The sequence below is a fragment of the Ambystoma mexicanum genome, chromosome 1q (assembly GCF_040938575.1).
Source record: "Ambystoma mexicanum isolate Mex_15411 chromosome 1q, UKY_AmexF1_1, whole genome shotgun sequence".
NCBI classification, from domain to species: Eukaryota; Metazoa; Chordata; class Amphibia; order Caudata; family Ambystomatidae; genus Ambystoma; species Ambystoma mexicanum.
Window position 1 is genome coordinate 523958006 of NC_090922.1, and position 19669 is coordinate 523977674.

The following is a 19669-nucleotide window of genomic DNA, read 5'->3' on the forward strand; positions in this document are numbered from 1 at the left end:
TCCACCCATTTTGTATTTTTTCAAAATGTCAAATGTATGCACATACAATAGTCATATAACCTACCCCCTCTTGATAAAATCCATTCAGACTTTATGAAAACATTTATATCTAGATCTAAAATCTTTTTGCAAACTTTTGTGTAGATTCGTCAAATTGCACCACATTTATAAGCCTTTACAATATTTTGGGACCCCCCTCTAATTTTACCCACTCTTGCAAAATCCCACCAAACATTGCAAAAACATGTATATCTAGATCTATAATGTTTTTGCACACCTTTGTGTAGATTTGTCAAATGGCACCCCATTTATAAGCCTTTAAGAAAATTTGGGGCACCCCTCTAATTTTGCTCCCTCTTGACAGAATCCCACCAAAATTTGCAAAAACATTTAAATCTAGATCTATAATCTATTTACAAACCTTTGTGTAGATTCGTCAAATGGCACCACATTTATAAGCCTTTAAAATACATTTGGGACCCTGCTTCTAATTTTGCCCCTCTTTACAAAATCCCACCAAACTTCGCAAAAGCATTTATACCTAGATCTATTATCATTTCCCCAACTTAAGTGTAGATTTGTCAAATGGCACCTCATTTATCAGCCTTTATATTATTTCAGGAACCCTCCTCTAATTTCGCCCCCTCTTGACAGAATCCCATCAAACTTTGAACACTCATTCTGGATCAGGTCAAGTATATAAGTGCAAAATGTCATGCAGTTTAATCAAATGCGCCAATGTTATAAGCCATCCAAGAACTGCTTTTCACCAACCCTGTAACGCAGAGATGTCCGTGAACTTTACAAGACTGTTGACTGACTTTTGTGTCACAAATGCCCTTTTTTTTGCTTCTTGCAGTCATATCCCATCCTCATCACCCCTCACATCCCCAGAGATTATTTGCTAAATTTGACAAGTGCCATGTTGTGTTTTTTAATATGTTTTTACTGCGATGTCCGCAGACACCGGCCGCTGTCCACGAATCCAATATTGCGGGCGTTTCCACGCACTTCTCACTTTTCACCATCCAATCAGTGGGCGCGTCCGATGTCCGCGGACACCATGTTGCCCTCTAAGCCAATCAGCGTCCTGTCCGTGGACCGAACAGGGAAAGGGGTCCGTGGACAGGACACAGATATCACTTATTTTCTTGACTTACATTTTGGTCATTTTAAAAAGAAATCACTGGACAGATTTACACCAAATTAACAAAAGCACGCTTTCGGGACCAAGCTGCCGCTCCTGCTGCAAATTTGGTGAAAATCCGTCCAGCAGTTTGGGCTGTAGGCATCAGCAAAACTTGTCTCCATTCAGTCTATGGATAAAAAAGACCCCCCTATAACTTTGCCCCCCTTGACGAATCTTCGCCAAACTTTGCAAATAAATTCGGAGCGGGTCATATACCTTTTCTACAAAGTTTGGTGAGGATTCGCCCAGGGAGAGGGAAGTTATAAACCACCCAGAAACTGCTCTTCTTATGGGTTTAGCAATTTAACCATAACTACTGGCCCACTACCGCAGGCCCAGTAAAAAAAAAAAATATATATATATATATATATATATATATATATATATATATATATTCCTCTAACATTTGAGAATTAAAATTCCCACATAACTTGTATTGCTTTTCTGTGATTGAGTAGATATACTGGCCTATTTATTGTTTTTTCCGATTTCCGTGGGACAAACTTAAATACCGAATAGCATTATGCCACCATGTGAGCTGTTTACATCATTACTCGGCGTATGACATCATCATGACATGGTGTGACGATGTGTTACGGCATGTTCAATTTAAGGCGGCCATTTGGCTTTACTTCCTATCAATCCATGTGGTCCCATTTGACGTGCCGCCAGTTAGTAAGGGCCTTCTGTCTGTGAGACCTGGCCTCTTCAATTCCAGATGGATTATTTGATTTTCAAAACCACTCCTTTGGGTGGCTAGTGGCATTCTATGATATGTTTGATATGTTGTTTATTATTATAGATACATGTGGTGATACTGCTGGTTTATGATCTCAGATTTTGAAGACTGGCGTCATACTATTGATGCACTGAATGAAAGTAATGATTATCCATTGTTTCCTGAATTAGGAGGTAAGGCCGTAAACCTGTTTTTGAACTATTGACTATGGCTTTTCTTGCAGCTAGCATTTAATCTTGATTGGTAGATTTAGCTTTTTATTTTTGTTTTTTGATCGGTAGGTTCTGTAAATCCCCTTCCAGTTCGTACATTGACTTACCTGAATAGATCAAGAGTTTACGCATGGACCTCTGATCAACAGTGAGTGGCATCCAGGTGAATGTTAACTTTATACCATGGGAGATGTATATAATTGTGTGCTGCATTTGCATTTTCATATAATTCAATTATCTAATGAGTTGTTACCATCTCCTAATTTTGTTTTATAGATTACTACATTAAGATTTTGAAGATATGATACTTGCTCTTGACGAAGGGAGAAACCCGAAACGCGTTGAGCCCTCATTTTTCTTGCCTTATTTCTGCATTACATACCGTTTGCTTTTAAAATATGATGGGTTCTCTAATATTTGTTTCTACATATTCATACTGATATAATACTGATTTAATTATTGACTGTTACTCGGTGCAGTGGTGTGCAGGTGGCGTGAGGGTCCTAAACCTTAGGACTCCTATTTATTTATTTGTATTCAAACTTGTGCCAGGGTTGTTATCTCTCCCCTGCACTCTGAAATGTCTTGACCCTTGCTCCAATCTTGAAGAAACAATTCCATAATTGGGTGTGCAAATATACCAGACTATTTGCTTGTGTAGTGTGTCCCCCTGACCTTAGAGACCCAATCACAATCCTATACCCCATAGAAAATATACCTAGATGTACCCTGTAGACCAACCGCAATCTAATATAGGTTTCCTTATTTTGCCATGTAGTATGACGTCAATAATGATGAGTTCTTACTACATAACTGTATTGTTTATGTAACTTGGAGAGAGCTATGCTCTGAGACGTCCGTTGATGTCAGTTGTACTTCATGTTTTAAACAATTGCAATTAAAACAGTTACATTTTGCCAACTTCCCGAGTCAGTCTTATTATTGGTGTAAGAGTGAAATCTGCATCCCCATCCATCCCAGAGAGCGCTACATTGTATAAAAGGGCCTGCAGGTTCAGCGCCTTGTCAGTCTATACATCCTCGCCAGTACCCTGAGTGTGAACGTTCTCATCCTAGCAGTGGTGCCTTGTCAGTGTGCGCATCGTAGCAGTGGCACCTTGTCAGTGTGCCCATTCGCCAGCAGTCTCACCTTTTTGAGGATGGTGTAGGACACTGAGGCGTTGGCATCAATGATGATAGTGGACACCTTGTCGTCACGGATCTCCTTCAGTATCGGGGTGGGGTCATTGGTGTCATCCAGCATCCGGATGGACAGCGTCTCTCGCGAGATGAGGAACTGCCGGATCAGCTCCTCCAATCGAAGCAAACCTAAGCAATGAGGAAGGAGTGTTACTGAGCAGGAAGGCACTAATACTGGGCTTTACTGGGCCTGAGCATGGCAAATAGCATGGTTGCTTACTGAGCCTGGCCACCGCAAATAGCACAGTGCAGCCTTACTGACGCTGAACATAGCACTGTGTGCTTTTGCTGAGCCTGGACATAACACCAGACACTCCTGAGCATGGCACCAGGAGGGGATGCTAATGAGCCTGAACATAGCACAGGGGGACACAGCTGAGTTTGAGCATACCTCCCTAGGCTTTATTCAGCCTGAAAAAAGCATCACCAGCAATTACTGGCACCCAGCAGAGCACTGTTAGGCCACACAGACTCTGGGACAACACCTAACCTGAAAGTAGCACAGCTACACCATGGGTGCTTCTGGGCTGGAGCACGGTACCATACATATCCCTGAACGTAAGGACAATACCATGGGATGTTACTGAGGCTAGTTATATCATGTTGGAGTGTTACTGAGCCTGGGGTAGCATCATGGGCCATAACATAGAGCGGAGATAGACCACTTCTGAGCCTGACCACAGAACTGCAAGCTGTTGCCGGCCTTGACCATGGCATGATAGGCTCTTGCTGCCCTGAGCACAGCACAGCAGTTGCACATTCAGCCTGAACAGATCACCACTGGGGACCGGGGCGATAATGAGTGCACCTCCAGGTGTGTTTACTGGACATGCAATTAACACTCTGTGGTAATCCTCGGCATAGCTTGAGTGTTGGGAAGGGCGGTGTGTTATTGGGTCTGAGCTTTAAGGAGGGCCAAGTCTGAATGTAAGGAAGGCTATACCATGAATTGAAACATGGGCACTGAGGATGAGTGACTTTTATGTGATGCAGAGTGCACTGTGTGAAAGATGTAAGGCTTTGAAGCAAATTTTACATCTGACACCTAATCTACAAACAAGGGGGGTGGCTACTGGCACCCATAAGTTCTAGCTGTCATTGTGTGCGGTTAGTTACAATATTATGCACATGGCAGTAGCTGAGGCAGCTTTTGGTCCAGGAGTATGGATGGCTCCTGAGGGGGCACTGGCATTGTAAACCGTTTAATGTCACTGGCAGCAGGTGAATATGTTCAGTGTAGGGACATTAACATCTTCAACAAATTAGCATAAGTGAACAAGCATTGCATGACAGCTCCAAGTGATGTAGAGGAAAATGTGTGTTGCTCCTGAGAACACTTTTAAAATGATCTATTGAAATGGTGCATTTTACAGCATGTGATTTGTGAAAAATTGATTAAAGTCATAAAACTTACAATTGGTCATCTAGTGTAATGCATATAAAATCAAGTAGTTTCCATGTCACCAACAGTAGACAGAAGCATTTGACAACATTTTCATGATGCCTGAGTTCACAACATATGCCAGCATTGCCACTGTAAGTGTACATGATTTTATGAAACTGAACCCATAATAAATGCTATCATTCCTAGTGTAAATCATTTTCCTTTTTGGCCACAATCTATGCCATTATGGCCACTCTGAATAACCTTTATGAAGCTGTGAACACAGCCCAGGCTTGTATGGTCCATGTAGATCACTTCTGTGAAGCTGTGGCCACAATGTATGCCAGTATGGTCACTGTAAATCACTTTGAGGAAGCTGATCCATACTCTATTCCACAGTTCTCACTAACACAGAAAATGAAGTTGCAAAAATACCATAAGCCAGCATTGTCACTATCAATAGCTTCCATGATGGAGCCCCATGCCACCAAACACATGGAAGCACTGTGCACATCCACACATCACTCACACACAAACATCACTCCCACAATAAATCAGAGTGAAGACAGCCAGGACACGTGAAGACTTGAAATGCACTGGTGCACGAAGGAAAGAACCAGAAGACAGGCATTCTCTGTCTACGCCCCAGGACTGCGGAACCTCCTCCCCACCAATATCAGACATGCCCTCTCACTTTGACATTTCAGGATGGAGCGCAAGACCCTCTTTTTCAAGGAATGGCTTCTCCCTAACATCTAAGGTTCACACCCCCTCCACTCTCCACCTAGCCTAAGACTGCGTGATCAGCTCCCCCTCCTTCCCTATTTACTCCCCTGGTTACTTGCAGATCCCTTGGTGCCAAATTGCCCGCTTTCCCCAGTCCTTAGCTACCCTCTCCCTTGAATTGATCCCTTGCAAACTGCTTCCCTCACGGTCTTCTTCCCGTTGCTTCCTGAAGCTAGGTCCACGCTCAATAAATACAATAATAATAATAATTATAAAAATCAAGAGACACTGCAAACATGTATTTTGGGTCCCTCAGCATGATCGCGGGAGGTCTTATCTGCATCGAGTCTACATAATGTAAATACATTTCTCTGGCTCAGTTTGATACATAAATCACTGTTTATAAATACAAATATTCTCTCACTCAGTATATAAACATGTCAGTAACTGAGTAAATCCTCCTCATTCTGTCAATAAATCTCTGATGGGAAAGGTTATGGGGGAAAATGGCACACTAGTGCCTGGCGGTTTTGCATAAAATCGAGAATCATTTTGGGAACATAAAAATGGGCATAGATTTTTAGATGTCACACCTTTGTCTGTGATGATAATGTATGTATACAAGTATTCTGAGCACACAATACACAGGGGGCTTGGTTTTCATTTGCCGCAATGCTCGCCCGAACAGTGAAATGGCTGCAAAATATGAGTCATATATATTAATGTGGACATGCTTCCACTGATGGGAAAACAACATTTCGCTTGCTGCATTCAATTTTGCTGTGGAAAGCATCTTGTCTGGGGTTTCAATCAGCCCTCCCCCCTGCAGCCCCCCCCCCCCGCACAGCAGTGCCTACGGTGACTGAGGGCTAGGTGGTCGTCCAAGTCTCGGATCTGGGGAGAGTGACAGACTGGGGGCTTGTACTGAGAAGGTGCATCCACATCCATTGTAAGATGGGCTTCGGCTGGAACCAGCAGGATCTTTCTGGGGGGTGGGTGTTGCAATCAGCCAACAAACCTTGACTGGACATCCGGTGTCTCTGAACTCTCCGAAAAAGAGAACGGGTCGCTGGGAGTGCACACAGCACTGTGTGTGTGTGCGTGTGGCAGGAACACTGCTCACAACAGACTCACATACAACACACTCTAGCTACAACAGCAGGGAGGGCAGTGTCCAGACACTGGGCATTGCAGCTCGGGTATAGATGTCTACGCTATGCTAGGGAAACAGCTTTGTGGGTAAAGCAAGAGTAGAAGACTGCAGGGGGTGGGGGCTGAGGGGTTCAGGGCTGACTGGATGCTACCCGCGGTAGTAGTTCAGAGGTGAAGGCGTGGAAAGAATTCATTCTAACTCAAAGAGAGGTACGATTAATAAACGTGCATTGGAACCACCAATTGATAAAGACGGAGGTTATTGAGCCATGTACAGAGCAATCGTTCTTTCTACAGAGTGAAATACCTAAGAAGAGCTGCTGCCAGTGCTGCATGCAAGAAGGCGGTGCGGTGGCACTCCAAACTAGCAGCCACGAGTTCCAGAGAGACTGTGGCATGCAACTTTTTTCACTTCTTTATTTCAAGTGAAGGCATTGTTTTTGAATAGCTGCCCAACAGTGCATTATATATTTTTATATATATATATATATATATATATATATATATATATATATATATATATATATATATATATACACATTTTTTTTTTTTAATTGGTTCCACATTGTTTTGTCGAAAGACATTTCTTCGTTTTAACTTAATTCGACAGCTTTACTTTGCTTTTGCTTTTTTTAAATGAGAGGCCGCGCCCCATATTCCCCGTACTATGCCACTAACACAGCCCCCTCACCCACTCAACCTTCAATGGAATTTTCATTCGAGAGTTGAATTGGCCTGAATGGTTGTTCCTTCATGATGGCATTTGTTACACGTGGATTGAGTGCGTGTACCTTAACGTTGACATTCCCAATGCTCTTCTTGGTAGTAACCTTAACTCATTTTAAAACCCTTTTTCTCCCACTGTACACATATAGCTGTAGGCCTCTTAGGAAAGGCAACACATTTCTTCTGGTTTCAGTGAGTGAAGACAGAGCCCAGATCTCTAATGCAGTTTAGAAGGAATCATACCAAAGACCAAGGTTCAGACTACTGGCCGAGGGGGAGCCCATGTGACTGGTGGTGACTGCAGACTCCCGAACCAGGTGACTTCCAAAATATAAGCCTGTCCGTCACAGCTGGTGGAGTAGTATTGGGATGCGTTATCAGTTGGCACACGTATACAGGTCTAGAAGGACTCCTAGGTGGCTGGAGGGTGGCGCACACCCAAAACGCTTATACAGATTCAACTTTAGTGAGGCCTCCAACTCGTCTCGCACCACCCCAGCAAATACCCTATATGCCACCAATGGACTAGGAACCAGGCCGGTGTATAGTAAGAATATATATATTCATTTAAGGTTTGACAAAGAAAACTCGCAACCAACATCAACCACCAATGCTGTGGCACTACACAATATCACAACTCTAAATTACTTCCCGTTCTTAAAACAACACTGGTAACATTTTGAAATATGAGGTCACAACTTACATAAGATTTAACTGCAAATTAAACAATAGAAAACATTCACAATACAATGGAAAACTCATTTTGGCTTTATTTTGAGAAAAGAACTCAAATGGGGAAATCGTTTTTTAGGCTTTTATTTGAATGGCAAGGCTGGAAAAAGGAACTAAAATTGGAAAATCATTTTTTCAACACACATGCAAAGGACATGCAGTGCTTTGGGGATTCTGGTTTGGGAGGCACCAGAATAAATGGGAAATTTCCTTTTACCTCACACCTACAAATGGAGAATTTCGTTTTGCACCCTGTACATTCACTTGAACAGCAGCATTTCAGGGTTACTTATCTTGGGATTATGGACTCCCCCCTCTGGTACAGAAGACAGGGGTTTCAGAAAGCTAGAGTCACCCAAGTACTTTATTGTCTATACTGGCTCAAACACACTGGGCATGAACATTTTAAGTTTTGAAAACAACACTCAGCCCGTCACTTTCTATATGTGAATTAAATGATTTAACTTTCATTCAATGCGCTAAGGATCTACACAGCTTCCTCCCTCCCCACAATTTAGTGGAAAGGATTAAAGAGGGCTGTTACCAACACAATTCAATTTAAATGGATAGGGTGATTTTCTATAGTGGAATAATTTGAATGGGATTTCATACAATATGCCAAGGGCCTACCCAGTTTCACCCCACCTACCCACTAATGGAAAGGTATAAAGTCAGAAGGCTCCTCACACAATTGATGACTTTTGAATTAACCTACTTACACGGGAGGCCTTGATTATAGGGCATCAAGGGCAGCAGCAGGGCTCCTCTGAGGATAGCACACACCGGTTAAGGACGTCTGGACTCCTGCACCCAGGCTTCATATGCTCCTCTAATGGGGTCCCAGCTAGCTTATAGATTTCCCTGTCACTGTCTCCTATGCAGGAATTAAGGCCTCTCAGCAAGTTGTTCCTCACAAGAGTCCTGCAGTAGACTACCTCCAGGAATAAAGTTGAACCACCTTGTTCTGATTTCAAAATTGATGTCTTGTAGGGCTGATGACACTCCTACATTATCATAATTCCCATGCTAAGGATTGGCTAGAACTCTCCCTTCACCTCCCACCAAGAAGCCCACTGGCTGCTGATAGGACCAGAAGTTGGGACAAATGAGTTATGGATGCCGAGGGAGGAGAAAGATTTGTCATCCCAAAATGACAAGTGGTTTTACCTTTTTGGTTTCTGAAAATCTAACAACATTTGTGATGTCATCTTTGATGTCCTGGGTGTTAGTCTTAGCAGTGCACGGTGGTGGCGCGAGTTATGGTTGCTTCGCCTACCATAACTGGCGAATTTCAGGGGTTTTTCTGTTTTACTTGGAACCATAACATCCCTTTAACAAAGTATTTTTTACTGAATTTCACAGGTTTTTAGTAGGGCAACTTAACCATACCGTCCCTTTAACAATGTTTTTTTGCTAAAGTTTATCGTTTTGTAGTACTGGCATGTAACCATAATGTAAAGTAACTTCTGACTTAATTGCACACCTTGCGGAGAATGCCACATGACCATATGCTGGCGTACAGGACGGTGAAGTGTCCGACAATCCGTACACACTTAACAATAAGATGTATGCCTCGTGGACAGTGTGGAAATACATTTTATATTGATGTAGGAACATCCACCTTCAACATTTCCCTTGCACAGCTCCAACACTTATTCGTAGTCAGCCTTTAGCAATGTAGTACACATTATATACTTTTAGCAAAAGTTCTATTTATCTGAAAATGACATGAGCGAAACCCATCCCTCCTCCCCAAAAAACAGCATCACTGCTGTAATGAAGGAGCATGAGAAACACTGCCCCTACCTTACAAATAACAAGCGCACTACATTTTCCCCCCTCCACCTACCCCCCATATTACTGTTTGGTGCCTCTTTCCTCATTTCCGATCGCAAATTTCCTTATTAGCTGTTCTACATTTTCCTGTAAGAACCACTTTCACAGTGTAAATTGTTATTTTTTTTTTTTAAAGTCCCATACACTCCATCTACTTTATATTTCTCAGTAAAGGACATAGACGCAATAAGATTTGTAATTAACAATCTAGATTTGCAAAGCAGTAACGTGTGCTACTAAAAAATAGGATTTTGTGTTATAATTCGGGAAGCCTGTGGCGTCCCGTATTACAAAACAAAATCCCTTTCCAAGATGGCCACCATAGAAAGGGAAGGCAGCTGTTCCATACATGGCCCCTCTTCGATTTCCATGGCAGCCTGCAAAAAGCAAAAGTATGTGCCGTGACGCACAACCTGAAAATGAACACATAGCGACGTACAATGTAGCACATTAAATTTTGAAATAATAAACTGCTTTGTAAAAGAAAACATTAACATTTTAGATTTTGTAAAGTACTTTTCTTTCACAATAAACTGTTCTACACCATCTGACTATTCCCATTTTCAATCAATTAACTTTGTTTCTTGGGTCGTCTTCGAAAATGTTAATCATGATGCACACGTTGTTCTTTTCGAATACGCAAACTTTTTGCTTTCCATAAAGAAACCGCTTCGTTCGCACAGTGATTTCCAAGACGTTGGCATGCACTTCGGCCTACACCACCATAAAACATGTTATGTTACTCCTAATGGCCACTCCAGCGTATGGACAAATGGGTCCGGGCCTGTCGTCCCACAAAACCGTAACGGTTAGGCAGCCGGTCACGAGTACGTGCATCTGGCGTGGAAAGAAACCATCACTTGGCATTTGGAATCCATGGCAATCACAGTATGGCAGAATGTAGCTGGTCGGAAAACGTAACAGAAAATGTGTATCAATACCCAACCTTCATCATACAATTGCAAAAAAGACAAAAATGATGTGGAAACTGCTACACAAATTGACGTGGTCATACATGACATTTTAGAGAAATAATAGCGGTGAACATGGGTTAATCTAGTGATAGTCTACAAAGGGCGAGAATCTGCACTCTCCATAAGTAACAAAAAAGAAATGCTACCTACACAGAAAGATAGTACCTCTGTTACAATGCCAAATTATTGTTGTGGTAATAAAAAATTAAAACTCGCTCTGGTGTAGAGTCGTCAAAAATAAACTTACACGATATTCACCATCTCCATTGTCTTCGTTAAACCCAGACAGCAATGTACGTGCACCAAAGAATCTTTTTCGAACTGATATTACATGAGTCTTACAAACGTTTTCAATACGTAACCTTATCAAATGGTATTTTTTCCAAACTTTAACTCCCTGCGTTCTTACTGAATTTTTCAAGGTCAGAAAACAATTGACCCTTATGGGTTCAGTCGCATGCGTGGGCCTACTGAGCTCGCAACCAAAAAAGCAAACCAAGTAACCTTCACTCAGAATGAAAATACATTGTGCTTTTGCAACAACATATCTGAATGCATGCATGAGAACTGGTACTCCCATACACTTGCAGACCTGCTGTTTCCATCACACAGTGCAGGTGGCTGCCTCAGATTTCAAACTCTAGGATGCCAGTCTGTCTGCAATATTATTTTAAATACATTGTAACACAGACGCAGTAATCCTTTGCCTGTACTTAGTGGACACTATATGGAGCAGCAACTTCTAATTTACTGTATGACTTTGGTGACAATAAACCCCACTTTTTGACTTCCTGCTGCCACACGCCATCCCAGCCTCATTAATCCTCACCTTCTGAAACAGTATTTCTTAAGGTTAACAAGTGGAAGGGTGTGTTGTTTTATATGTGTTAGCGGCGATGTCTGCGTACACCAAGACACAAATGAAAGAGAGCGGGCGTAGCGAAAGAATCTGACACACTTCACGCCGTTCAACATCCAATCAGTGAAGGCGCTACATGTCCGTGGACATGACGCTACGGATTAGCCAATCGGTATCTTGTTCACGTAGCGAACAAGGAAGTGTGTCCGCGGAGTGGACATAGATATCACAAATTGTTTTAGACACACTTTCTGGTCGTTTTAAAGAAAACTACTGGACGGATTGGCACCAAATTTACAAAAGCACGTTTTCGGGACCAAGCCGCTGCTCCTGCCGCAAATGTGGTGAAAATCCATCCAGCGGTTTGGGCTGTAGATGTGAAGGTTTTCCCTCATTCAGTCTATGGGAAAAAAATACATTTTTGGACTCCCTGTAACTTTTCCCCCCCTGGACCAAACATCACCAAACTTTTCAAAAGAAATCACAGTGGGCCATATACTTTATTTTCAAAGTTTGGTGTGGATTCGTCCAGGGGGAGCGGAGTTATAGGCCACCCAAAAAGTGCTCTTCCTATGGAAACAGCAATTTAACCATAACTACACAGCCACTAACGTGGCCCTGTAATATATGGGGAAGGAAATAGTGACTCAAAGGGTGACTAAGTAGCAAAAGAGAATACTGGAGAGGACACCCGAGAAGAGAGAGGATACTGGGGAGGACACCCGAGAAGAGAGAGGAAATACCCAAAATTCCTACGCTTTCATATAGCGCCAGAAGAAACTTGCATCCATAGTCCTGAATAAAATAGGAACAAATAGGTCACCACAGTGGTTAAAGACGCTTCTGAAAGGGATGTGTTTACACTCCATGTCGGGGTAACATTAGGGGCAGAGGTCTGTGTAGCGAGCTGGAGTTCGTCTAGTCTGTTAACGTCTGCCTTATGTGTTATTTGTTGTGATGTCATAGGACAACATTTTTCCTTCGAGGAACTAGCATAAACATTACGCGATTGGATAATTGAAATATTGTAGAATACAACTTGAAGTTTGTTGATTAAAATAGAAGATATAACATTTTGTGGAAAAAACGGGATTGGAGCTTGCAACGATTGGTGCTAGCTCATATTGTTGAAGTTGTTTGAAGAAACTAAACACATTAACAAGTGTTATATAAAGAGAAAGTGAACATATTTAAATATGGAAGACAGGACTCCATCAGTACGTCTGTGCAAACAGTTGCCAAAACATGCACCTAAGCTGAAAAAGTACAGTGCAGAATGTGTTAAAGGAACTGCAAACAAAATGTTGATTATGTGGCCCCAGGGTGGATCATTATCTAAAACAGTCCTACAGCACACGACGACATATTTGCACACCACATACAAAGGCAAAAAGTTAGACTAACACCTAGCTAGTTGAGAGCTTTGGAAGATGTATCAACAGGATAAGGAGGAGGAGGAGGATATAGCAATCCGGCATATGAGTCACCTACGCAAAATAGTGACAAAAACCTAGACAAGGATACAGATAGAGATATCACCTCCAAAGTCCCGAGGGACAAGGAGAGATGCGAGAATGAGAGAAAAGACCAGGCACAAGCAAGTACATCTCTCCACACGGAGAGAGAAGGCAAAAGATGGAAAGGAAGTGAGGATAGAACTGATGAGATAATATTCACACAGAACGAATGGATGGGAGGGCAGATTTTATTGAAACTCAACGGTAAAGGCATAGATGACGTGAAACAAAAAGAGAAGCTAGATGATTTACAGAGAAAAGAGAACGAAAAAGAAAAATGATTGAGAGACAAAAGATAGGCAGAGACGAGAACAGTTATATTGTGAAGAGCAAGAAAGGCAACGCGATCGTAAACAGAGAGCAGCCAAAGATCAGGACAGACAGAAGCAGCAAAGGATAGAAGAAGAACAAAGGATACGGGAGACAAGAATAAAGAGACGAAGCGATAAGGAAATTCAAAGGGCAAATGAACATAGAGATGCAAAGAAAGAGGAAGAAGACAAGGTCAGAGAAGAAGCGAGGAAACGTAGAGAATTTGATGACGATGTAGAACGAAGCGAAGACAGAGAGCACGCGATCTTGAATATCTGGAAAGGGAGATTAAAAACCCTGAGCCATTTGTAGATTGGGAAGACATAGAAGAATTCTTTCCCAAGTGCAATTCAGCACCAGGCACGTCTAGGGCGAATGTCGAGGATGACTTCGACACCAGAAGCATCGGAGAGACGATCGATAGAATATATGATGAAATGGGGCTAGAACAAGTACCCGAATGGGAGGGGGAAGACAAGCGGCTGGAGAGCACTCAGCTTTACGATGCTGAGGACACCTCCCAAAGTAGTAGGAATAGAGAACTGTCCCTAGAGAGGTTGACAAATCAGTATGAACAAAGAGGATGCAAGAAGTTGCACGAGTTGGGCACAGACAATGTCAGACACCGAAAGAGAGGAACATGAGGAAAAGGAGGAAGAGAGAAGATGTGAAAAACGTCTCTCAGGAGGAAAAGGGATAAGATGGTCAGATTCTAGTGGGTCTACACTGAGAGCATCAGAGTCAGCCATACAGTCAGACCAACACAAAGAAGTATTTTATGGTCAGGGGGGGTGTCCTCACCACCCTATGTGAGCCGGATAAGGACGTTGCCAGATAGGCGGCGATGAGGGAATAGTACTCCTGCAATAGACAGAAAAACAATGAGGGAAGAGAGAGAGGGCCATGTGTCCCAATTTCCGTTGCTCGGAAAAGGAGGAGTGAGACCACAATATATACCATGGCCACACATGGATCGGGAAAACCTGCAAAATAAGCATCCAATGTTGATATCGGGAGCAGAAAATGGATACACGAGCTAGAAAAAATGACGTGAGGGAACACGTTACCTATAGGGGATATCAAAGGTCTCTTAATCACCATACTCGGTGATAGAGCAGGCGATGTGTGGACACGAGCAGGTTACCCTGGTGTGACCACAGTTAATACTGTGCATGCCAGAGCTCCATTTAATAATTGCAGAACCGAGGTATGGAAAGCATTACGATTGCTATATCCGGATACTTCTGACATGGGAGCTATAATGACACATAAGATGAAGGAGTCAGAGGACCCTTTGCTTTACATATAGAATTTCCAAGACGCGTGGGTACTCGAGACTCGTGAATCTTGGGGGAAATCTATACCCAGGTTTTACTATATACTATGCCAAGGGCTGGCAGAGCAGGTACAGAAACAGCTCAAGAAATTGGTAGGAATCGAGGCCAAACCATGGTCTGAAATACAGGTGACCATAGCACACTATTGCAGGCTGCTGCAAGAAAAGAATCGCAAAAAAGAGGCTGCACGAAAGGGTGAAGAGGTAAAAGTAGTGCAGAAGAAATTGTCAAAATATGCCATTGAAGGGGCAATGGTAATTAGCACAGACTGGTCGAGTATGCAGCAAGTCAATAACCCGAAACAGAATAATCAGGGTAATATTGGGTTTTATCCCAGGGGAAGATGATTCAGAGGAAGAGGATGGCAGAGTAATCAGGGAGGTTTTCAGAGTAATTAAGGATGCTTTATAAACATGTGAAATGGCAACCAAGGTATGTCAAGTGGGCAAATAATTAGACAACCGCCAATATGTTGGTTGTGTGGGATGACAGGACATCTAGCACGCACATGCAGAAGTCAAGGCATGATGCAAAATGACCAAAGAACAAGAGCAAGTATGGTGAATCCACCTGTGTTTTTACAACTTGAAGGAAATGGAGTTGCAGAGAATCACACAATGCAACAACAAACACCAGGAGCACAGCAAAGCTTGCAACCTCAGAATTCGATGAGTTTTCCACAAGGACAGTCTCAACAGTCGCCGATGCAACTATCATAGACAGTAAGTACAGGTCAGGCTGTTAATCCTGCAATGGGGAGTAAAACTGGCGATGGGGGAAGTCCATTCGCACAAGGTGGGACAAAAATATATATGGACTAGGACAGCTCACTGGGAACCCTGATGTGTTCTATCCTATCAGTGACACCAGACCCTCACCAGGAACCAAGGGTAGATGTTGTTATAGGGGATAAAGAATATTCCTTCTTAGTTGGCACGGGTGCAACATGTTTGTGTATATGTGAAGGCAAGTTTTCCTTGTCCGGCGATGCTATAAATACTCAGAGTTTCACAACAGTTACAAGTCGTGTTCCTTTTACAGACGCACTTCCAGTCTCTACAGGAGAATGTGATATGAATGTACCGCTATTATATTCGTGACAAACCCCAGTAAACATCTTGGGTCGAGATCTAATGACAAAGTTAAAAATGACAATCTTGTTCACGGAGGAGGGCATAGTATGTTCAACTCCAGGAATGCACTATTTGAACATATGCAAAATGATTAGAGCATACGCAGGACACACAGCTATGAGGGCTGTACCATTAGAGCCAGAAATATTTGCGTATGGGGTACACATGCTAATGGTAGGGCTGCCAGGCCTTGCTGAGAAAACCATGAGGACCCCAGATGAATTTCTATTTAGGCCAAGAATACCTATGCATGAGGAAAAGGGACAAGTATTTCCCTTGATGATACACACAGCTGCGATACAAGGGAAAATGGCTTTGATTGATGGTTGTGATGATAAAGGCCGACAATGGTGCACAATAATGCCATTGAAGAAGAGTACAGATTGACTGACGTCACTGATGACGATCTGTTTGATGAGCAAGCAGATAGGGGAGAAACAGCAGTTGAGGTAAACCACACTTTTTGGGTGAAAATGATCAAAAGAGAAGTGCCTCCAAGAATGATGTTGGCAAAGAACCGACCTGAATATTTCGAGGCCCACATGGCCCAGATGCCTGTTTCAGTGTGGACCACAGGCCCCTATGATGTAGGCTTATTGAAAGAAGTCAAAGAAGTGAAAATTAAACTGAAGCCAAGAGCAATTCTTCCAAAAGCACGACAATATCCCATGTCCAGGAAGGCAGATGAAGGAATTTTTAAGACAATTTCGGCTATGATGGAGCAGGGCATCTTAGTGACATCGGAATCGTCATGCAACACTCCGGTTTACCCGATTAAAAAATCAAAGGGAGGGTCTTGGCGGTTAATTCAGGATTTACACCCAATAAATGATATTGTTGAGGCCGAGTTCCCTTTAGTCCCTAACATGGCTACAATCCTATGTAATATACCTGCTGAGGCAAAATATTTCACAGTGATTGACTTAAGAAATGCATTTTTCTCAATCCCATTGCATCGAGACTCACAAGATCTGACGTCATTTACGTTCAGACAAATGCATCTGAAAAGCATGAGGCTACCACAGGGGTACTGTGAGTCTCCTTCTATTTTTAACAGAGTCTTTCAGATGGACCTAAGCAATATTGCATTAGAAAGTGTTTTCTTGCAATACATGGATGACATCTTAATTTGCAGCACGACAGAGGAGAGTTGCAGACACGATTCTGTTCAGCTATTGACTATATTGACTGAAAAGGATATAAGGTTGACAAATAAAAGTTACAATATTATCAACAAGAAGTGCTATATATAGGTAAGCTGATCTCACATGAGGGGAAAAGGGTTACCCCAGAAAGGGCTGAAGCCATACTGAACACGGCTAAGCCACACATGATAAAACAGATGCAGAGTTTTTTAGGTCTTTGCAATTATGTCAGGGCATGGGTCTTCGACTACAGATCATATACCAAGCCCTTGCTACAGGCCTTAAAGAAAGCACAGGTGAAGAAAATATTGAATGATCTGAGACCATGAAGGAAGGATTTGCTGAACTCAAAAGAGCCATTTGTACGGCACCAGTTTTAGGGATTCCCAATTATGCAGAGGAATTCTACCTGTTTTCACACACGAATGGCAGCGTTATGACAGCAGTGCTCACACAGAGAACCACATTGGGGTACAAGCCCCATGTATATTATAGTGCAAATTTGGACCCAGTGATGAGAGGTAATTTCCCTTGCGAACAAAGTTTAGCTGCTGCAGCCTTCTCCATAGAGAAGGCTACAGCCATTGTGATGAGATGCTCAATGATGTTGGACGTCGAGCACTCGCTATTTGCTATTCTAGAGAAACCGAAGTGCACATTCACATCTCAGAGAGTTTCTGCTTATGAAGTGATCATATCAAGTCCATTGATTAAGGTGTCCGATGCAAGATAGTGAACCCAGCCATGTTCATAGCAGAACCAGTCACTGAAGGAGAGCCAATACATGACTGTGCAAATTATGAAGAATTCCATGATGAAATTACCAGAGTAAAAGAAAATGCATTGGCAGAAGGAGAAATTGTCTTCATTGATGGTTCCTCGAGAATCGATTAAAATGATGGGCAGAGATATACATGCGCTGCTGTGATGAAGCACACAGCAAATTTAGAGTTTCGAGTGCTTCTTAGTGCACGATTACCATCTCATTATTCAGCACAGGCTGCAGAATTATTGGCGTTGATACTCGCGATTGAGAATTCCGCAGACCTGGAAGTAGCGGTGTACATTGACTCTGCCTATGTGACATCAAGAGTGCACGCAGGCTTAGCACGCTGGAAAAGGAGGGGCTACATCCAAGCGGATGGCACACCAGTACAGTATGCAGCCCTATTGAATAGGCTGATTAAGGCACTACAGCTCCCAGTGGGCATAGCAGTCATGAAATGCGCCGACCACATGAAGGGGACAGATTTTATCTCACATGGAAATCAAGCAGCAGACATAGAAGCTAAGAGTATGGCATCCAAGAGTGAGATGATCATGGATGTGGAAGTCACTAATGCAAATGAAAAAATGATTGTCGCACGGAGTGAACCTGAAAGCTACAATACAGGTTCACTCCGTGCGACAAATGCAGTTAATGGAACTCCAAGGGGAGGCACCACAGGAGGAGAAAAATCGTTGGAAGTGGCGAGGGTGTTCTTTAAACCCCTCCGAAAGCTTGTGGTGACAAGACGGCACTGGTAAACCAGTAATGCCTATAGCTCTGTTAAAAATAGCATTGGAACAGTTACACTATCCAGCACACATGACAAAAGAGAATCTCACGGCAACACTCGCTGAAGACTAGTTCATACCGAACTTAGCAGAGCATGTTGCATTTCTTATGGTGAACTGTATAATTTGCCAACAGTTCACAGATGGGCACACACTAAAAGTGATTAGAGGAGTCATCCCAAGGCCCAATGGACCTTTTCAGCACTTGCATGTCGATTACGTCGATATGATTCAAGTATGTAACGGGTAGAGGTATCTAATTGTTGTGGTGTGTCCATTCTCTAGTTGGATAGAAGCAGGTCCATGTACACACCCAGACTCCACCTGTACAGCCAAATTTCTAGTGAGAGAGGTATTTCCCAGGTGGGGAGTATGTGAAGTCATGAGATCAGATAATGGGACTCACTTTGTAAATGAAGTTTTTGAACAGATTAACTTGTTGCTTGGTATAAAGCACAAGTTCTCATCTGCCTATCACCCGCAAGATAACAGATTATGTGAGAATCTCAATGGCTTGTTAAAGGAAAGGATAGCCAAGTTGAAGCTTACTCTAAGAAAGGAATGGTTACACTGCCTTCCTTTGGCACTGTATGCACTCAGAAACCAGCCTGGTTCTGACCATCATCTTATGCCACACAAAATAGCAACAGGAAGATGAATGCGCACTCCCCTGACACCCCGAGACAGAGCTAGATGTGATGCCCAGCCGACAAGAGAAATCTTTGGCCTGAAATGCAAAATTACTTGAATTGCATGACATCTTGTACTACTGTAATTTCAGGCCAGCTGCAGTGACGACGAAAAGGGTGCAGGGCAGCACGGAACACAGAAGGAGATACTACTGCAGGCACAGCTCAGAGCCTATGTATTCTATCAATCTTCCCTGGAGACACTGTCCTGGTAAGAAACCACACAAGAATTAAGTGGGACGAGCCAAGGT

The 19669-nt window shown here is 42.8% G+C and overlaps 1 protein-coding gene across 5 annotated transcripts in view; it reads right to left on the reverse strand.

Annotated features, from left to right (window-relative positions):
* The window catches only part of GRIK5 (glutamate ionotropic receptor kainate type subunit 5), a 1788232-nt gene that overhangs the window by 249658 nt on the left and 1518905 nt on the right, over positions 1-19669 (reverse strand). For all 5 annotated transcript variants that reach the window (XM_069640936.1, XM_069640937.1, XM_069640938.1 and 2 more), the window contains one exon: positions 3290-3468. In XM_069640936.1, coding sequence (XP_069497037.1) covers positions 3290-3468 — 179 coding nt within the window. The remainder of the gene's footprint in view (positions 1-3289; positions 3469-19669) is intronic.